Source organism: Physeter macrocephalus, chromosome 14 (genome assembly GCF_002837175.3).
Source record: "Physeter macrocephalus isolate SW-GA chromosome 14, ASM283717v5, whole genome shotgun sequence".
Taxonomy (NCBI): Eukaryota; Metazoa; Chordata; class Mammalia; order Artiodactyla; family Physeteridae; genus Physeter; species Physeter macrocephalus.
The window spans coordinates 74,099,045-74,120,190 of NC_041227.1; the positions used below are offsets into that span (position 1 = coordinate 74,099,045).

The following is a 21,146-nucleotide window of genomic DNA, read 5'->3' on the forward strand; positions in this document are numbered from 1 at the left end:
ACTTATCCACAGCCATCTGTGAGCAGATGGCTCACACACTTATCCACTCACTCTCACGCCACAAACATTTATTGAGCTCCTGCTGCATGCCCTGCACAGTGTCAGACATGGGCCCTCACGCAGAGCCCGGTGCTGTTCTTGGGAGCTCACTCACTGCTCCGAGCCTCAGATGACCACGTGTCCTGATGTGACCTGTTACTATTGAGAGGCTATCACTCCCTCACATTGTCACATACCCTTGGGCTCACACTCCTCAGACGATCACCCCAATGGACTCTCTGGGGTCCGCGAGTCCCCATCACCCAGGAGGATACACTTAACTCAGCAGCGTCCGTCCGCCCGCCCGCAAGGCCGGTGGTTTCCACTATGGCCACAAGGGGGCGCCAGTTCACCGCAGCCGCAGGGTCCCGCGCGTGCGCACTCCTATGAACTGCTGCCAGTCCCGCCGCGTGACCCGATGTCGTAGAGCTACCGCCACTCGGGGGGGGGTCTCTGGAGGTCAGGGCTCCAGGTCCCACCTCGGCCAAGCCAGAGGGATGAGCAGTCACGCTCTCGCTTGAGGATCTACGATGTGTCGTCCAATCCGCACAGCCGCCACCGTTTTCTGGTCGGAAAAACTGAGGCTCAGTACCCTCCCCGCCGCGCACTGTCCACTGTCACCGCCCCCCCGTGTCCCTGGACCCAATCCCGGCCCCTCTAGTCTGACCGCGGCTCCCAGCAGGCAGGCCCCCCGAGGAGGGTGCCCAGTGGTGGCCAGCGGGAGGCCCCTGCTTTTTGGAGATGAATAAATGCAGTCTGGCTCCTCCATCCTAGCAGTGCCTGTGCTGGTTCTGGAAGAGGAGAATTTACACGCAGGGCCCAGCCTGGCCTTGCTCTGTCCAGCCTGGCCCCGACACCAGACTCGGGGCTGCCCTGAGCCTATGCCCTTGATTGCCAGCCCTAACTATACATTGAGGGTGCCTCATCTCCTGACGGGCCCAGGGAAACCCACCCACAGTGGGGCAGGGCCAGGAAGCCTCCCACTAATGCAGGTGGATTAGCAGTGCTCCCTCCCAGGCAAACACCTTAGGGGGGTCTACTTTGAAAACCCGTGCACCCCTGGTCCCTTGTGGTCCCTCTCCCACCCTGCCTGCATCCCCACCAGCCACAAGACCTGCTCTGGGTGCAGACAAAGGCAGATTCAGATGCAGTCAGGAGCTCAGGCCCTGGTGTCCTCCGTGACACCTGGCCATGGGAACCAGCCCCTTCAGGCAGCCACTTTTGAAATTCTGCTACTGTAGAGTCCAGGACCCTCGTGGATTCTTGGAATTGGAAGACGGTTAAAAGTGCCCTCCCCCGCACCAGCTACCCCCAGAGGAGCCAGTCACACTGTCCTGCCCAGGCCTGGCTCCAGCACCAGACAGGGAGGCCCTTGAGGCCCAGGATGCCCAGCTTGGGGCCTGCCCAGGAGGGATATGGTGGGGAGGAAGAGGGGTCCACTGGTGTTTGCTGAGTAAAAAAAATGAACAAAACTGCCCAAAGCTGGAGGATCAGCCAGGAGCAGGAATTGCCCCAGGCTCTTTCATGTCCCAGGGTCCTTTTGTGGCTTGTTCTTAGTGCCAGAATCTGTGCGGGTCCCAGGAGCTGCAACATCCTGTGCATGCCTGGGGCTGCCCCTCACTTCTGAACAGCATCTTCGAACCCTCTGAGGAGCTGCTGTCGCCCCATCGGGGCCACTGGGGCTTAACCGTGGAGACAGGCTCTGAAGAGACATTGCAACATGGTGAGTGAAGACTGGGAAGGGGAGCCCAGGGGAGGCAACTGACCCCACCTGATGGTCCAGGGGACTTCCTAGGGCTGAGATGAGTCTCAGGAGGCAAACGCAAGTCAGCCAAGTCAGAGGAAAGAAGGAGAGAGGAAGAGAGGGTGCGACTCAGGGAGATCAGGTGTAAATGGTCTTGCCCTGCGGCGGCACGGATGGTGCCCGGGGCCGTGGCAGCAGGGACTGGGGTCCAGGAGGCCAGTAAGAGGGAGGGTGACCTCCAGGCAGATGGAATCAGCCCTGACCCAGGGCAGACGAAGCAGGTTGGAGGGGAAGGGTTGGATTCTAGAAATATTCAGGAGGTGGCTGGAGGAATCAGGCACTTCTTAGACTTGGGGGATAAGCCAAAAGGAGAGGCTGTGCTCAGGTTTTTGTTTTTGTTTTTTTAAAATAAATTTATTATGTATTTATTTTTGGCTGAGTTGAGTCTTCGTTGCCGTGCCTAGGCTTTCTCTAGCTGTGACGAGCAGGGGCTACTCTTCGTTGCGGTGCGCGGGCTTCTCATCGCGGTGTCTTCTCTTGCTGCAGAGCACGGGCTTTAGGTGCGCAGGCTTCAGTAGTTGTGGCACTTGGGCTCAGTAGTTGTGGCGCGTGGGCTTAGTCGCTCTGCGGCATGTGGGATCTTCCCGGACCAGGGCTCGAACCCGTGTCCCTGGTGTTAGCAGGTGGATTCTGAACCACTGTGCCACCAAGGAAGTCCCTGTGCTTGGGTTTCTGATGTGGGGATGGGTATGAATGCAAAATGGGGCGCTTTATGTTCTGAAAGTGGTTCTATCACCCCAGCTTTAGAGCAGATCCCCAGAAAAGGGGGTTCTGGGAACGTCATCTTAGGTCGGTGAATCCACAAATGCACTAACAGATCGGTTTTTTGTTTGTTTTTAAATTAATTTATTTTATTTGTTTATTTGTTTGTTGCTCCGCGGCATGTGGGATCATCCCAGACCAGGGCTCGAACCCGGGTCCCTGCGTTGGCAGGCGGATTCTTAACCACCGCGCCACCAGGGAAGTCCACAAATGGTTACTATTTTACAAAGATGGAAGCCAGCCCTGGTCAGCGGGAGGCCACCCTGTGAGCCTGCCCAGCTGTGGGCGTGCTGCCCCAGGGCTGTGCTGACAGGCATGCCCAGGCGCCACAGAGTCCACGCGGAGGAGGGGTGGCTGGCGGGACTGGTCATCGCCAGCACAGGCACCGCCACGCTGGACCCCGGGGAGCCGTGCCAGGCAGGGCCTCTGCCTCAGAGAGGGTCACGAGCCAGACGCCAGCCCGGCGAGGGTCAGCCCGTGACAGCCTTGAGCAGGGCGGATGGTGAGAACTACATTGTGGAGAATTTTTCATTAAATTATGTTTTAAATTTTCTCCAGGGCTGTATTTGGGGAAGTGCCTCAAAACCCACTGGCCCGTAACATAATGGCTCAGTGGTTAAAAACAAGTTCATTGTTAAAAAGGAAAAAGCAGCAATGGTTGCGGGGGCGATGACTCGCAAATGACTCATCAGGCCAGAAATCGAAGGGATCAGGATGACAGCAGGTGGAAACCAGGCAACCAGGCAGCATCCCTCCCTCCCTCTCACCCTCTGGGTTCACTTTATTCCTCTGTATCTCTGAACCACCCGTTTCACTCCATCAGCGCTGCAGGCCCCAGGCCGGCCACCCTGGTCTCTTGCCGGGGTGTCAGCAGCTGCCCCTTTGTTGGTCTCCCGGTACCAGCATTCCTGATCCCCACCCTCATTCTCCTCCCAACATCCAGAGGGACCGGATTATACACCTAGTGGTGTCACACCCTTGCTCACAACTCTCAGAGAGATTTCCTGCTGCAAGAACAGAATCCAGATTCATCACCTCAGTCCTGAGGCCCCATGATCCATCCCTTGCTGCCTGAAGTCATGCCACACACGCCCTCCGTTAGCCCCCATGCCACAGGGCCTTTGCACTTGCTTTTCCCCTCAATGTAGACCATTCCTCCACTTCGCTCCCCTTCCTCTAGATCATTCCTCAGCTTCACTGTCGCTTCTTCAAGGAAGCCCTTCCTGACTCTCAGCTCTCCTAGAGCTGTGTTCTTTTCTTTCTCAGCACATTTTGTTTCCATTTTATAATTAGACGTTTAAAACGGTGAGCTTTTGCGTCTCCTCCACTAAACTGTAAACTCCAGGAGGGCAGGGATCGCGACTGCTTTGCTCACCAGGGTACTCCTACAGCTAGCACAGTGCCCGGCTCGCAGTAGTTGCTTAATAAATATTTGTTGCCTGAATGCTTTATAAAAGGCATCTTCACACGGACCGCAATCGGCTGGCCAGGTCACCTGCTTGTTTGTCTGGTGCGGGTGCATGACCGGTGGGTACCCTGGCTGCCCAGGAGCCTGGCACGTCCCACCCTCTGGCTGCTACAGTGGGAGGTGCAGACTCAGGCTCCGCCACAGGTGGGGTTCCTGGGTGGGTGAGGGGGCCGAGTCCGTGCAGAGAAGAGACACCTTTCTGTGATTCTCACAAAGACATCATATGGCTAGCGCTGGCCAGGGGACACGGCAGCAAGAAAGCCATGTCCCCGACATAATACGGGTGTTGCAGGAGCTGGGCGGTCAGAATGGCAATCAGCTATCATGGCCAGGAAGGTGGCCAGTCCCCAGGCGCTGGGGAAGCACGAGGAGCACAATTTCATTTCATGCTGGGAGTTTTTCAGAGCCTTGCTGGGGTTTGTGATGATCTGCCTTCTAGGAAGGGCCCCAGGGCCAGTGTCACAGCCTTAGGGGCTGTTCATTGCTGCCTCTTCAGGATGACGACTCAAGAACCCTCTGCAGAGCTCGGCCTCTCCCTACTGTCCGCAGGAGGAAGCTGGAGGGCGTAGAGGGCACGTCCAGCTCCTGGCCAGCCAGCCCAGGAAGCCGCCGGGCCAGTGGTAGAGCGCAGGGCGGGCACCACCTCCTCGGGGGGGACCAGCGTGAAGACAGGAGCAAAGGGACACAGTCACACCTCACCGCTCACTCTGCAGCCTGGCCGCCCCACCCTGTCCCCACGGAGGTGGGGAGGGGAGGGGGAAGAGGGGTGTCGGAGTGGAGGAGGGGAGGGGGCAGCTGCTGGGCAGGACGACAGACCCAGGCACCCCGCCCAGAGACCCTCCAGGCCACACAGAGGGCTCCAGTCCAGTCCCTGTCCTTAGAGAGTGTCCCACTCACGGAGGGGCCGGGGGTGGGGGAGGGGGGAGGCACACACGCTGTTATAGACAGACCTGTGTTCCTCACAATTCCTGTGTTGAAGCCCTAACCCCCAGTGCCTCAGAATGTGACTGTATTTGGAGAGAGGGTCTTTAAAGAGGTAACGAGGTTAAGAGGTAATTAAGGAAGTTCTTGAGGGTGGGATGTAATCCAGTCTGACTGGTGTCCTTATAAGAAGAGATTGGGACACAGACACCAGGGATGCTGCAGAGGACAGACCATGTGAAGAGACAGCAAGAGGGCGGCCGTCTGCCAGCCAAGGAGAGAGGCCCCAGAAGAAAGCAACACCGCTCATGTGATCTTGGCCTTCCAGCCTCCAGAACTGTGAGGAAGTGTTGCTTGAGCAGCCTGGTCTGGTGCACTTTGCCCTGGCGGCTGGAGCAGGCTAATCCACCCACCATCAGGGTGTTGTGGACGTGAGCGGTGACGGAGGCGGAGAGCGCAGGGCAGGGGTCAGTGATGAGAGCTGACAGGCGGCAGGAACAGCGTGTGCAGAGGCTTGGAGGCAGGAAGGGCCATCTCGCTGGCCCCTTGACCTGGCTTTACGGGCCTCCTCCTCCCCTCCCTGTGGAGAAGCCAGAGGCCACTGCAGCCGCGCCCTGGCCCTCCCTTTTCGGCCTCCACCACTGGTCCCAGCCTGGACACCCCTGACTCCTAGGGACAGAGCCCGGGAGTGAGACAGGAGCCCAGGGCTACCCCCACCCTTTATGCCTCATCTGCTGGATGAGCCTCGCAGGCAGCCCTGCCCCCCTCCGCTGGCCTCAGTTTCCCCTCCCCTGTAAGATGAGTGACGCTCTCTAAGCAGTTGGGGCTCAGACACTCCAGTCCCCACCTCCCTGAAACCCCACTCCCTGTGGGTGACACAGGCTGGAGTAATACACGGGAAGAATGTATTGCCCTTGACAACCATTCTTCCTCCCCTGAGGGACAGAGAGGAATGTCCCATTAATCATCCTGGCCTCTCCGTCCCCGTCCTCGAGTGTTTCATGGAAGCTCCGGGCTCAGCTTTGCCCTCCAATCCCTGTGCCTGGAGCCCTGTCCTTGTCTGAGCCCCGACTCCGTGGGGCCAGGGCAATGGGAGAGCCCCCAGGACAGGGGTGGGATGGGGCTGGGGTAGGGGGATCGGCAGGAGGGGTGGGGCGCTGAGTGTGGGCTCAGGTCATCAGACATCTCTGGGTGCCTCTTCTGCATAGGGTCCTCTGCAGGGCGGAGTTGGGGGCGCAGACAAAACCAGGCACAGAAAGTACAGGGTAGGGAACAGGATCTGTGATGGGGAAAAAGGCAGTGGTGGGCCCCAAGGGCAGCATCCGGCCCAGCCTGGGGAGGTGTGGAGGCACCAGGGGGACTTCCTGGAGGAGGTGGCATCTGAGCTGGCGACTTCATTGAGGATGGAAGGGAGGAAGGTAGGCAATCGGGGAGGGGAGGAGGAGGCCCGGAAAGCTGGGTCAAAGCATCACAGTGGGGCTCAGCTGGCTGGAATGAGGTGGGTGTGGAGCCAGGGGGTTGAGAGGGAGGAGGCGAGGCCTGGGGTAAGCGTGGAGGGCCCTAAACACCACCTGAGGAGCTGGTCCAAGGGAGGGGGAGCAGACTGGGTTTTGGGAAGGCCTTCAGTGGTAGGAATGGAGTGAGCGGCAGGGAGAGGTGAGCCCTGGGCAGAACAGGGAGGTTACCTGAGCTGGGCCTTGGGGGACAATGTCTCCATGAACGCCCCCTCACTGCTCCCAAGCTCAGGTGTGGGCACACTGGGGGTGCCTGGTAGGACTTGGGTCCCACCCTCTGTCCCCCAGTAGTACGCTGCAGGCAGCATGCAGCCCTGGCTGGCCTCAGCCACCTGGGCTCCAGGGCAGAGGGCTCCCAAGCTTCAGAGAAACTAAAGCGTGGAGGCTTCTTCTTGAGGGAGGCTTCTGTGCAGCCGGGGTTGGGGGGCGGGGGTAATGAATTTAGAGAGGGTCCTCCTGCTGCCACTCTTGTCTCTCTCTCCCCTGCACGACTGCAGCAGCTTCCTCACTGGGCGCTCCACAGCCCTTGCCCCCATGTATTGGGTTGAATAGAGTCCCCCCAAACTCATATCTATCCGGAACCCATGAATGTACCTTTTTGGAAATAGAGTCTTTGCAGTTAAGGTGAGATCATCCTGGGTTAGGGTGAGCCCTAAACCCAATACGACCGGGGCCCCTCTAAGAAGAGGGAGATCTGGCCACAGAGACAGACACACAGAGAGGAGAACAGTGTGTGAAAATGGAGGCAGAGACTGGAGTCAGGCCAGGGGCATCAAGGAAGGCCACGGCCATGAGAAACTAGAAGATGAAAGGGAGGGCTCTTCCCCAGAGACTTCAGAGGGAGCGTGGCCCTGTGACACCTTGATTTCAGACTTCTGGCCTCCAGAACCATGAGAGAATAATGTTGTTCTAAGTTACCCAGTTTGTGGTCCCGTATTACAGCAGCCCCAGGAGACAAGTACACCACCTCCCCCCCTCCCCCACCTCAGTCTGTTCTCCCCACAGCAGCCCGAGGCCTCCAAGCAACACCCTTCCTCTGCGCTAACCCTGCCGAGACTCACATCTCTCTGAAGGTCAAAGCCAGAGTCTGGACAGCGACCTGCACATCCCCACACCATCTGTGCTGCCCCCGGACCTTGAGGACCTCACCTCCTACCCCTTCCGTCTCTCCCTAGTTAATCCCCCAACCACACTGACCCCAGCAAACCCACCGCCATCAAGATGCTCCTTCCTCGGGGCCTACGTGGAATGTTCCAAGGATGGGCACTGGTATTTGCACCCTTCCCTGTATGGATGCTGCACCTCCCATCAGGTGGCATCCCCTCCCCTCCCCTTGAACCTGGGCTGTCCTGGGGCTTGCTCTGGTCATAGACTGTGGCTGCAGTAATGCTGTCTGATGTTCAGGCCTTGCCCTTGAGAGGCCTGCCAGCTTCCATTTTTGCCTTCTTGAGATTCTTGCTGCCGTGTAAAGAAACTTAGGGTGGACCACTAAATGATGAGTGGCCTCATGGAGAGGAAAAGGGTGGGGGCAGAGGATGAGAGGAGCGGGGGTGCCCAGCCAGCTCTCAGCTGCTCCAGCCACCCCAGACACGTGAGTGAAGCCAAGCTCCCAGCTGGATGTAGCCATATGAGCGACTCCGTTGATACCATATGGAGCAGAAGAGCCGCACAGCAGAGCCCGGTCTCCACCTACAGGATTCTGAGAGATGCTAAAGTGGTCACTGTTTTCATCCTCAGAGCTTTGGGGACATTTGTTACAGAGCCATAGACAACTGTCCTGGGGCTTCTGCACCTGCTAGTCCCTCTGCCAGGAGAGCGCTTGCTCAGGCTCTCCCATGGTTCTCCCTCTCCTGGTTCATTCAGGCTCTGTTCATATGTCACCTTGTCAGGGTTCTGTGCTCTCCCTGCCTAAAATAGCCCCCACCTTCCATAATTCTCACCTCCGAGCTTTTGCTTCCTTGAAGCCTGTATCACTACCAGACACTCCCTTATACCTGAATGTGTTTAGTTACTCTCTGTCCCTCCCAACCAGGATGTCAAATTGTTTTTTGTTCCCTGAGGTCCCCCAGAGCCTGGCACAGAGCAGGGGATCTATCGTGGCCTGTTGGAGGAGTGCACAGATAAAGTGCCCACCCTTTTCCCAGCCCTCGCTTCTCCTCCGGAGCTTCTGCCCGCAGCCCGTGCCCACAGTGGTCCTGGCACATAGCAGACCCTCAATAAACAGTGTGTCAGTTGCACTGAATGCAACAACTAAAAAGGACTCAGTGTTCTGACCTTCGGCCACCCAGCATCCAGAGCAGGAAGGAATTGGTCCCAGGCTTGTATGGATCAAGGAAGAGCCACGGTGGCTGCCTCTTGGCCCAAAATTGTGAGATTTCACTCCAAGGAGGCATTCTACCAAAAGAGCTTTCTGGCTTATGATTCTGGGTTTACGATGCTTTAACTAAACAGGAGAGGTGGTGAGCTGCCTGTCACGAGGGGTGTACAAGCAGACCTGGAAGGGGCTGGACCACTGTGCAGTAGAAAGATTTGGGGCAGGGTGGGGTCAGTGAACTGTAGGGTCTTTTCCCCTTGAAATTAGCACAGATGGGTGTCTGTCAGGGTCTGGTGAGTGGCCCCGAGGTCAAGCTGGTGGCCGGGGAAGGAACTAGGTCACCTGCACTCTCCCTCTCTGCCTGAAACCCCAGGCTGCAGATCTGGTGTCTCGCTGCTGGGGAGGGGGAGCCCAGAGCTTCTCCCTGTGTGCCTCCTCGGGACAAGTTGTGATGGTTGCCATGGAGCTGGGGCCCTGTTTGGTAACACAGGGCTGGGTGGGCCTTTGGGAGCATTACCTGGCTGCCCTGTGTGTGTGTGTTGGGGGGGTTGTTTGGAACCCCACCCTGTCCCATGAGTCACCCCAAAGGTACACAGCCAGGTAGGTCCTTGGGAATAGACTATTCTCCAGGGCTTGGTATGTCCCACTCACCACCACCCCCAGCCCTCCTGGCCCCTCTGGGCATCCTGGTCCCACTCTCTTCACACTAGGCCACCTGCAGCAGCCCTGGTTGAATGCAGGACCAGGAGGCACTCCTCAAGCCCTGTGGGTCTGGGAAGGAGCCCTCATACCTGGGCCTTGGGGGGACAAACGGAACCAGCTGGGGCCCCAAGTGGGCTGTGGGTATGGACACCCCTGGTACCCATGGGAACTTGTCCCAGATCGAGCTGAGACGGGGCACTGAGGATTGCCTACATCTGTGGTGTGTGATTAAAAACAGCATTTCAAATCAGTAGGGAAAGGACTGATTTTTCAGTATTTTAGGTTTTTTTAGTATTGGGGTTTGTTTTGGAGGCTTCGTTATGTAGGCATGATTGATTAACCCGTTGCCCGTTGATGATTAATCTAACCTCCAGCCTCTCTCCCCTTCCCAGAGGTAGGGGGGATGCAGCTGAAAGTTCTAACCCTCTAATCACGTGGCTGGTTCCCCTGGCAACCAGCCGCCCCCTTCCTGTGGTTATCTAGGGGATTTCCAAAATCACCACATTAACATAAACTCAGGTGTGGTTGAAAGGGGCTTGTTATAAAAAACAAAAAACAGGCATTTCACCTTTATCACTCGGGCTATTTCAGGGAACAAAGGATGCTCCTTTAGGAGCTGTGGGCTGCATACCACAAAGACTATAATATATATCAGAGGAGCCATAGGTAAGTGATATAAGGACGCATACCAAACTGAGGAGACTGGATGCCTGGGCGGGGAGGGCAGGAGTGGGATAGAGATGGGCACGAAGAGAAAAAATTAAGAAATAAAAGCAGGACCTTGTGCAGAGTAGTAATGCAGGGTTCCACAAAAGCTGAGAAGGAAACGTAATCCTTTGCTCCTGCAAGGCCTCCCAATTAAATGCAGATGGAAAGGGGAAAGAGAGAGAGTCCTGCCTGGGTGTTAGAAGACTGAGGGTTGATTTCCAGCCCTGCCACTGACCATCCACGGGGCTGAGCAAGTTCCTCTCCCTGTGGGGGCCTGGTTTTCTCATCTGTATAATGAGATTAATAATTGTGCCTGTCCTGGCCGCTTCTGGGGATCTGAGATGAGTCGATGGGCAAAAATGTTCTTTCAGAAGGATGAAGCTCTTCCCATGTATGATGTCTGCTTTCAACTGCCTTTCAAAAGACAAAAACGGGAAAAAAGTGAATCTATATATTATCAATATACATTATATTTAAAAATATGTGTATTATAAGTATATATTATATATACATGTTTTGTAAGTATACATATATTTACATATAAGTATATGTATTATATACACATACATGTATATATTATATATACATGTATGTATATATTATATATGTATATATTATATATACATATATGTATATATTGATATATAGAGAGTAACATAGTATGTGTGTGAGTATATATAGTAAATATATATATATGGGAGGGAGCGGCTTGAGAGCAAATATAGCAAAATGTTGATAATTGTTGAGTCTGGGTGGAGGCTATATGTATGAGTATTCTTTGTACTATATATTTTCAACTTTCCTAGGTGTGACCATTTCTGTAATAACAGGCTGGCGAGATAAAGAAGTCTTTCCAGGGCTGGGTCTGACTGGGGTTTGCCGCCTGGGCCCCGGCTGGACCTGCGCGTGTCCCCCTCTCTTCCACAGCTGGGTCCAGGAGCACTGGTCCTGCTCTCTCAGAGGCCCACACACCTGCTTAAAGTTCTACCTGTGCGACCTCCGTGTCCCATGACTAAACGTTGATCACAGGATGGCCTGCATCCCGAGCCCACCCACGTAACCGCCGGCGCGCTGAAGGGGCTGCTTTGTGGACGGCCCTGTGCCAGCCCCTGTGAGCCCACCCCCTCCTCCCTGCCACCCCGCGAGGAAGGAGGGGCTGTTCCTGCCTTGAGGAGCTTCCAGCGGGAGGAGGGCCAGGTATGCACAGGGATGCACTTGATATAACAATACATTTTATTGCAATGATTATAAGATGGAGGCACATGCCACGTGCTGGGAGGACATTAGGGGAGGCACCAAAGCCAACCAGGGGACAGTTTCTCGTGGTGCCAGACCCTGGGGTAGGTAGGACTGAAGGAGAAGAGTTCGCTGGGTACTTACTGCAAGGCAGCGAGGGCCCTCCGGGAAGAGCCTGGCCTGAGCCACCTGAGAGGTGAGAAGCTTTAGAAGAGGGGTCCCAGCGGCCTTTGGTTTTATTGTGTTTTTTTGTTTGTTTGTTTTTAAATAGTTATTTATTTATTTTGTGGTTGCATTGGGCACGTGGGATCTTTTTTGTTGCCGTGTGCGGGCTCTTCGATGCGGTGCGCGTGGGATCTTAGTTCCCCTGCGTTGGCAGGCGGATTCTTAACCACTGGGCCACCAGGGAGGCCCCTCAGCGGCCTTTTGGTTGAGGCTCTCCAGACACACACCCGAACTCCCCCGACCTCGTCTGCCTTCCCGAGTTTTTCGCTCTGCTTTTGGCCCCCAGTTCCTTCGGGGCTGAGTCAGTCACTGGTGAAATACAGTAATGTTCAATCTTGAAAAGTCTGGAACTAGCTCCTCCGAGTAAAGAGTAGGTCACAAAAAACCTACTAGGTAATTACATAGTGTGGGTAGGAATATTTTCCTTTTTCAAAGTTCACCGCAATAAACAATTTGCACAGTTTAAGTATATTGGGAAAGGAAGATAATGCAGGTGGGCTGGTAATCAAATAGATTATATATTTGATTATATAGAGATATAAATTAAATGCATTTTAATAACTAAAGAATATTTATAATTAATTGTTTAAAAAAATTTTTAAGTGCTCCCCAAAGGAGTTTGAGTTTTAGGAGGGTGGCTCCAGTCAGGTATGGAGCTGGGCTGGCGGGGGTGGGGGCTGGTGCTTGGGGCAGGGGACCCCCCTGAGGGGCTGCTGTTCCGGTCCAGGTGAGAGGTGGTCGGTACACGCTCTGCCCGCCGGCCCTGGGCCCCATCCGGGCACCTTCTGTCTCCAGGAGGGATTGCCCTGCCCTGGCAGTGGCCAGAGATGGAGGAAGGAGAGAGGGCAGGTCACCTGGATAAGGAGAGGAGGGAGGGTGATGTTGGGGAGCCCCCTTCTGGGGCCAGGTGGTAGGGGGACAGCAGGGAGGGAGTGCCCCTAGGCTTGCCTTGGTGGGGTGATCCTCCAATTCTGGGTCTGGCCCGGCTGGCTGGGGGATCTCGGACAAGCTCCCTTCCCCACTCTATGCCTCTGAGAAATGAGGATAACTCCCTTCTGCAGAGGGGGGCCGTGGGGAGCCGTGGTTGCCAGGTTGGGGGACTGTTTGGACGAGGAGATTCCACAAGGCGCGACAGGACTGTCCCTGGGGCTGCCTGGGCCCCAGGGCTGGCTCCTCTTTCTGTGGCCCCTCCCTAGCCAGGCCCTCCTGGAGCGGGGGTGGGGTGCAGTTTTCCTCTTCAGACCCCTCCCGTGCAATGCCAAATCCTCGGGGCCAGCAGATTCAGCCCCTAAGCCTGTCCAACCAGTTGTCTGGGAGAAAGGGGGCACGTGGGAGGGGCAGCAGGAGGTGCCAGAAGCAGCCTCCCCCGGCCCAGCACGCACAACGGAGCCTCTGGGGCTCTGGATGCTGCAGACAGACCCTCGGACAGACAGACAGTTGGACGCTTGGCCTGGCCTTGAGGCTCGGGCGGGGACGGGCTTCTCTTCTGATGGCACTGTGGCTGCTGCTGGCCTGCCTCCATCCGGGGATGAGTCTGGGTGAGTGAGGGTCGGGCAGGGCAGGGGTGCCCACTGTGCTTCAGGCTTCAGGAAGACAGAGCCCACCTCCCCTGGCCGCCTCCGGAGCCCCGAGTCTGGGGACTGGGTCCCAGGTGGATCAGGGGAGGCGGCCCACCAGAAGCGGTCACAGGACAGACACCTGTCCCCCTACCCCCCGCCCCAAGATTGGGAGCAAGGAATGCTCCCTCTCTTGGGGCTTCTCATCTCCGTGCCTCCTGAGCCCGATTCTCACCAAATGGCTCCCTCCTTCCCCTCCTTCCCCTCCTTCCCCTCCTTCCCCTCCTTCCCCTCCTCCCCGTCCCGAGGAGAGGTTTAAAGAAGTCTTCAAAGGTAACGCTTACCCCAAAAGAAGCTCTCTCTCCAAGGGGGTCTACAGGTATTGTTCACTGTCAGGCTCTCAAACTGGAGGGACTTAGAGATGCAGCCCCCATGCCCCCATCTCTGCTGCTCCATGTCTTTCCTCTCTTTTAAGCAAATATTAAGTACCTGCTGTATGCCATGTGCCCTGGGCCTCAGCGTTAGACCCAGGAGCTCTGAGAGAGGAGGGTTCTAGCCCTGAACCCTTGGGGTTGAGCTGAATGAAGTGGAAATGAATTGCATTGAACTGAAGTGAAAGAGGGAGAGGGTTCTGGAGACTTCCATAAAGCCCACCTCATCTTTCTTCTGCTTTCCAGTATCTGGGGCTGAGGGACACCTCAGGGGGCCTGGAGAGGAGTTAGGGGTTCTGAGCCCTCCAAGCAGAGCAGCGAGACTAGACAGGGCTCTGAGGGGCTGAGAGGGGGACAAGTTCTCTAAGGGGAGGGAGCCTTGGGGCGGGGTGGGAGGTGCAGAGCACTGGGTGGGGAGGAGAGGCCGCCCTAGGATCTGAGCCAGGACACTTCCTCGAGGCCCACCTCTGGGCCTAGGGTCTTCCTGTGTCACCCCCGCACCCCCCCAAGCCATTCATTCCTCTCATCAAGCAAACCAACCTGGACCGTGTGGATGGAGCTGGGGGGGGCGGACTTGAGAGGTGGGTAAACTGAGACCTGGAGAGTGTCAGAGCTTAAGGTCACTGGGCTCTGTCAAGAGCCCAGCCTAGGGTTTGGGCTTGGGCTCAGGCTCCCCCAAATCTGAGTGTCACCCCAGCAGGACCTAAGACGCCTCCCCCAGAAGAGCTGTGCATGCAGCTGGGGAAGGGTCTCCTGTGCCTCCAGCTGTCCTCCTTCCCCAGGCCCCGCCCATCACTGAGACCCCGCCCATCACTGAGACCCCGGTGACGCAGGGGGGCAAGGCCTCCCCCCGACCTCCCACGGTGCCCACCCCTAATAGGCTCCCAAGGCAGGGGCCAGGGGCTGGACACGGAAGTGTCAAGGAGCACTCCTGATTAACGCCTGACCAGAGCTCCCAGGAAAAGCCCTAACTCCTCCCACCGACTGGGGCTTCCAGGGCCATGAGCCCGTCCCGTCCCGTCCCCCCCAGACTAGGCGCTGGGGACTTGGTCATCCTGTTGAGCCTCTTCTCTCTGCCCGCACCGGCCCCAGGGCTCATCAGCTATGCGCCCCAGCTCTCAAGCGCCACCCTGGCAGGGAGACTTACCCAGTCCACCTTCACACTGGAGCAGCCGCGGGGCCAGTTCAGTCACCTTAACATCGCCGACTTTGACGCCATCTGGCTGCTGTTGGCCCACAGCGATGGTGGGTGCTGCCGGGGCAGGCCTCGCTTTCCCCTCTGTGAAATGGGCAGGCGGGCCTGAAGGGAGCAGGGCTAGGTGCTGCCGGGGATGTGGCCAGAGGCTGTCTGGCCTGGCGGGATGGGGTGGAGCCCATGCATCCCCCACCTTCTGACCCTCGGTGCCACCCTCAGCCACCCAGAGCTTCACTGCCCCACCGAGGGTGGAGGACACCCCGGTCCCTGCCAACTTGCCCCAGAGGGGCTACTACGTCACGCTGAGGGCCAACCGAGCACTCTACCCAGGCAGCCGGCCTGGCAGTGAGCTCCAGGTCCTCCGTGTCGCCAATGATACCCGCTGCCGCCTGATGACAAGGGGCTGCCACCACCCCCTGCCGGGCCCGGGCCCCTACCGGTGAGCGGCCAGCCCCGCGCTGGGGTGGGAGGGCTCCTGCCTGTGTCCAGACCTGAGCCTGGGTGGCTCCCAGCTGAGTGCCTGGGTTCCTGGCTCCAGTTCTGCCATTAGGAGGAGGGGGCTGGGGCCCGGGAGTCCGCGGTGAATTCTTCCGTCTTCTTGAGCAGAGGGCCCCCAACTTAAGCCCCCACCCCCGTGGGCCGTGTGGACCATGTGGGTGGAGTCTCCCCGTCCAGGCAGAGTGGTGGGCCCTGGCCCCATCTCTCCTCATTCAGGGCTTGATTTACTGACGTTCTGTGCTGAGGCATCTAGTCCGCTCCACACACATTTCCCAAGACAGGACCCTAAGGGTCCCAGAGAAGGCAAGGGATGCACCCAAGGCCACACAACTGAGACATGTCACAGCTGGGATGGAGCCCCTTGCGGTGGACTCGGAGACTGTGCTTTTAGCTCTAGGCTGTGCCCCCCAGGCCCTGGGAGTCAGGGGGACAGACTGACAGGCACCAGGGTTGGAGGGTTTCAGGTCCTGGGGCCCCCCCACCCCCAGTGCTGGGTCTCCTGCTCAGAGTGAAGTTTCTGGTGGTGAGAGACAGAACCCATGGCTGAGACAGAGTGGTCCAGTGAGACCCGCCTGCAGCAAGGTACGGGGCCAGGTGTGCAGGTCAAACTCTAGGGCTGGGGGCCCAGGGACCTGGGGGCTCCTGAGGACTGGGGGTGGGTGGGGGGGAATGGGCCAGCCCCCAGTCAGTCAGAGCCACCATTACCATCCTGCCGTCTGCAGGTGCCCCAGGCCGCCTGCATGCCCCGCCCCCCCGTGGGCTGCGGTGAGAGGTGGTTGGTCTGGAGGCTGTTCCAGGTCCCCCTTCTCAGGTCAGATCTCTTTCCTCCCTTCTCACCCCACCTGCCTGTGGGCCCCTCACACCCTCAGCCGAGGCACTCCAGGCTGCCCCAGGGCCCCAGAGCGCGGGCACCGTGGTCGTCGTTGCCATCCTGTCGGTCCTGCTGGCCGTCCTCCTCACCGCCCTCCTGACCCTGCTCATCTACAGCTGGTAAGTGGACAGGGTCGGGACTGCCCTGGGAGGGGTGGAGTGCCTCTCCTGGGCCACCTCTATCCCTTCCCCACACCCCGGCCCAGGCCCCCAGCCCAGCTTGTTCTGCTGGAAGGGTTTTCCCTGAAGGCCGAACAGGGCTAACAATTATTGATCAAGGGATCCCCAAGGTTCTAGACCCTCTAGGTGGGGGTGTGTGTGTGCATTAACCCCTCCCTCTCTTGTCCCTCTGCCTGACACCTGCTGAGGGGTTGGGGGGGGTGGGGGGGCCACATTTTCTGAGTGCGCACCATCTGCCCCCTGGTGGCAAGAGCTGGAATTGCGAGTGGGAGCGCAGAGCAGATGCTCCAGGTGGAAGACGTCCAGGTGGAGGTGAATTGCTTTCAATCTAAGCGCTGATCTTTGACTTGAGCGCTCAAGGCTTCATCTGGGGCCTGGTGGGGAGGGTGTGTCCCCCAGGCTTCCTGGAGGAAAGGGACATCTGGTCCCCGACGAGGATTTGGAGAGGAGGGAGAGGGAAGCAGGCTGGGAGGGTCTGGGGGCGGAAGAGTTGCCAGGAAGGCCCGGGCCTTGATTCCCAGCTGAGGAAATGGGCTGTATGCTGAAGGCAAGAGCGAGCCAGTGGCCAGCTGTGATCAGGGGAAACAGGCAGATGATGTTTTCGAGGCATCCTGGGTGTGGGGAGCGGAGGAGGGGAGCGCCGCGGTGGGGTGATGACAAAGGGCGGGGAGACAGAGCTGGATTTGTGAGGTTTAGCGGAATAGCGCTCCAACCTCTAGGCAATAGCCACCGGTTTCCATGAGGCCCTGTATTCTTCATTCTCCCGTCTCTCCTCTCCTCCCCCCTCCCCCACCAGCTACGACACCTGTGGGAGCACGTCCATCTCTGGCCCAGGGGAGCTGGCGTGCATGAGAAGATATAACACCCACCACATGTTCAGCCCTGCAGCCGAGGGGGGTTCCTGAGAGGCTCCAGGGGGCCCCCATCTGCCCCTCTGCCTCGCCCCTGGTCCAGGCTGCAGAGCATGGGCTGGGGGCGCGCCCTGCTGCTTCAGAGCCCTGGGAGAGAGTGTTTCCAAATAAGGAAGCGGGGGAGGGTGTCCTTAGTCCAAAGCTTGGGCCTGTCCCTGTCAGAAATAAATGTCCCCGTTCTTGGGGACAGCCCCCTGAGTGGCTGTGTCATTGTACACCTGGGCAGTCTCCCTGCATCCCTGTCCCCAGCTCCTCTTGGGAGGATACAGCAACCGGGGGTGAAGCCCAGGGTCCTAGGCCAGCTGAGCCATTGGGGCAGGGCAAGCCTCTCTTCTGGCCTCAATGGCCCTGTCTGTAAAGTGAGGAGGATTCCGGTGGTCCCACTGGGCCCGCTGAGGCTAAACCAAGGAGGTGATCATGCTCACCTGCCCTGTGTGTCTGGCCCTTGCTGCCATCCCCCCCCGCCCCCCCACCTCCTCTTCTTCTTCTTTTTTAAAATATTTATTTGGCTGCACCAGGTCTCAGTTGCGGCACACGGGATCTTCGTTGCCGCGTGCAGGCTTAGTTGCTGCATGCGGGATCTAGTTCCCTGACCCAGGATCAAACCGGGGCTCCCTGCATTGGGAGCACGGGGTCTTAACCACCGGACCACCAGGGAAGTCCCCCCGCCTCCCCTTTGTGGTCTCCCTCCATCCGGCCTCTCCTCCTGGCGGGAGGACTCAGAGCTTCTAGGCTTCACCCTGACCTCTGTGCTCACTCCGGGGTGGGGGCATGGAAGCGCGTGAGAAGCTACAGCTCCTGGAGCTGCCTGGGCTCAGACTCGGGCCCCAGACCTAATGCAGGGCACCAAGCACCTGTCATCATCCACTCCACTCCAGGCCAGGCCCCCCTGGGGCCAAGATGACCCAGCAAGGTTCTGTCCTCAAGTCACCCACCGCTGTGTGGGAGAGGAGGGGAAACCAGCCAGCACACGGGATGGAGGGAGTGCAGAGGTTTGAGAGCCGGAGGAGGCTTCCTGAGCAGGCGTGGCCTTGGAGGAGGGGCCGTACTGTGACAGGTGGACCCGGGAAGGGGACCCAGGCAGAAGCAGCAGCATGTACCAAGGTCTGGAAACCACGGTGACTGCTGGGTGGGCAGGTTGTGGACAGCTAGAGGGTGGGGTGAGGGACCGCGAGGAGGCCAGGGGTGCCCCATGCTACGTGAAGGGCCTCACCCTCTGGGGCGTGGGGCAGGGAAGGAGGGCTCTGGCTGCATGCCCAGGTGCCTGTGTCTGGGTGGTGCAAATGGCCCTAATGGGTTTATTAAGCCGGTGCACACACATCTGGCTCTTGCTGTGGAGGAAATGGTCACATGACCAGCCTGGGAGGGGGGCACACAGAGATCAAGCCAAGCCTTGATCTCTCCACAGCCTTTCCAGAGCAGCCATGAGCCCCGACCCTGGGGCTGGGTGACCTTGGACAGATCACTTACCCTCTCTGGGCCTGTTTTCCCCTTAATGTAAAAGCAAAGGTTGAACTGGGTAACTCTAAGGTCCTGCACTCCACCAGCACCCAGTATGGGTCGGACACTGGCAGGAAACAGATGGCACGCTGTCTAATGGGGCAATTGAAAGCATTTACAAAGGTGTGGGCAGCATATGAAGGGGACCTAGGGCACCGATGGGGCCATAAGCACGCCTATCCCTGAAGGGCTGGTGGTGTTTCCAGAGCCAGTCTGCCTGGCAGGAGCAGGGGGCTGTAGATAGAAGGAGCCGGGGGACTAAATACCCCGGCCTTTCTCCTCTGGCCTTCTGATCATGTGCTGACCACACCTAACCAGAAGCAAGAGGGCAGGGGGTCTGGACAGTGTGGTCCATATGCCAGCTGGACCTGGGTCCAGAGCAGGACAGAGAGGGGCCAAGAATGGCCTTAGAGGGTACTATGATCTGTTTTTTACTCACAGCACTTCTGACACCAAATGTGTGGGGTTTTTCTGTTTGTTTTTTATTTTTATTTTGGCCATGCCAAGTGGCTTTCAGGGTCTCAGTTCCCTGACCAGGGATCGAACCCGGGCCACAGCAGTGACAGCGCCAAATCCTAACCACTAGGCCACCAGGGAACTCCTCAAATGGGTGGGTTTTTCTCACACCAACCAATTCTTGAACTCTCTGGACACCAACTGGGTGTCCTACAATTGAATTCAATTCTGACACTAAGTCCCTGGAGTTAGTGCAGACCCCACAGATAAAGGGCTCAGTCCCACAAGATCGCCCCCACCTAGATGCCAGGAATAAGTATGGGGTGCCCACACATCTATTCAACTTGGTCACAAATAGCTTATTCCCATGACCCCCTCCTCAGATTCCATAATTTACTAGAACGGCTCACAAAACTCAGGAAAACAGTTCACTTACTATTACTAGATTATTATAAAGGATACAACTCAGAAACAGCCAACTAGAAGAGATGTATAGGGCGAGGTATGGGGGGAGGGGTGCTGAGCTTCCATGCCTTCTCTGGGTGCACCACCTCCCAGCACCTCTGTGTGTTCATCCACCCGGAAGTTCTCCAAACCCCATTGTCTAGGGTCTTTATGGAGGTTCCATGACATAGGCACAATTGATTAAATCATTGGCCATTGATGATTGAACCAGCCCCAGTGCCCTCCCTGGAGGTTGCTTAGGAGGAGTGGGGGGACAGGGCTGAAAGTTCCAGCCCTTTAGTCACATGGTTGGTTCCATCCTAAAGCTATCTAGGGGGAATTCCCTGGTGGTCCAGTGGTGAGGACGCCACGCTTTCACTGCCAAGGGCTCGGGTTCGATCCCTAGTCAGGGAACTAAGATCCTGCAAGCTGTGTGGTGCAGCCAAAAAAATTAAAAAAAAAAAAAAAAAAAGCTATCTAGGGGCCCACCCAGAGTCACCTTATTAGCATAAACTCAGGCATGGTTGAAAGGGGCTCCTTATGCATAACAAAAGATGCTCCTCTCACACCAGCACTCAGAAAATTCCAAGGGTTTTAAGAGGTCTGTGCCAGAAAACGGGACAAAGACCGAATGTGTATTACTTATTCTATCACAACATCACAGAGGGGGCACAGGCCGCCTTTGTGCTGATCCTGTGGAATCAGTTCTTTCCCCACCTTTGTGGGCTCCAGACTGGAGAAAGGGGCCACAGAGTCCTGTCCCAGACGGAGGGCTGCCTGAGGCCAGGGTTGGGCGTGCAGACGGGGCTCTGCAGAAGCTGACCCCTGAGTCGTGGAGGACAGAGATCCTGGCTGCCTCTGACCGGATATCCCAGAGGGCCTTCAGGCCACCACGTTATCCCACAGCCAAACCTAGAGCTGCCCCCAGCCCCAAACCCCCTCCTGGTTTCCCTGGTCCTCCAGCCCCCAAGTTGAGTCCTGGAGAAGACCCAGATCAACCTCTGTCCCGGACCACGGGCCCCCACAGGGGACATGCACCACTTTCTGTGACAGGCACAGCCTGGCCACAAAGTTTTTTTTTTTTTTTTTTTTGCTCCGCGGCACGTGGGATCTTCCCGGTCCGGGGCACGAACCCGTGTCCCCTGCATCGGCAGGCGGACTCTCAACCACTGCCACCAGGGAAGCCCAAAGTTTAAGCCAGCTTCCTGGGACATGCCCAGTGCTGAGCTCAGAGCCCAGCCCGGGGCTGGTGGGATGCCCCACCCCCAACCAACCCAGGCTCCCGTGGAACCTCAGCTGTGCCTGGGCTTGCTTCTCTGGGCTCTTCTGGGGCCTGGGAGTCCAGGACTGGCTGGAAAGGAAGGCCCGAGCCAGGGTGGCTGGCCCCATAGAGCTGCTGTGGTGATCCCTAT

The 21,146-nt window shown here is 57.6% G+C and overlaps 1 protein-coding gene across 1 annotated transcript; it reads left to right on the top strand.

The window, feature by feature from the left end:
- The first annotated feature begins 12,680 nt into the window (after window positions 1–12,680).
- UPK3BL2 (uroplakin 3B like 2) lies at window positions 12,681–18,453 on the top strand. Its single transcript, XM_007103980.4, is given in 7 exon segments — window positions 12,681–13,231; window positions 14,773–14,925; window positions 15,095–15,314; window positions 15,881–15,907; window positions 15,909–15,955; window positions 16,243–16,363; window positions 17,220–18,453. Coding segments are annotated over 7 exon segments (960 nt in total). The 5' UTR covers window positions 12,681–12,948; the 3' UTR covers window positions 17,329–18,453.
- The last annotated feature ends 2,693 nt before the right edge of the window (window positions 18,454–21,146 follow it).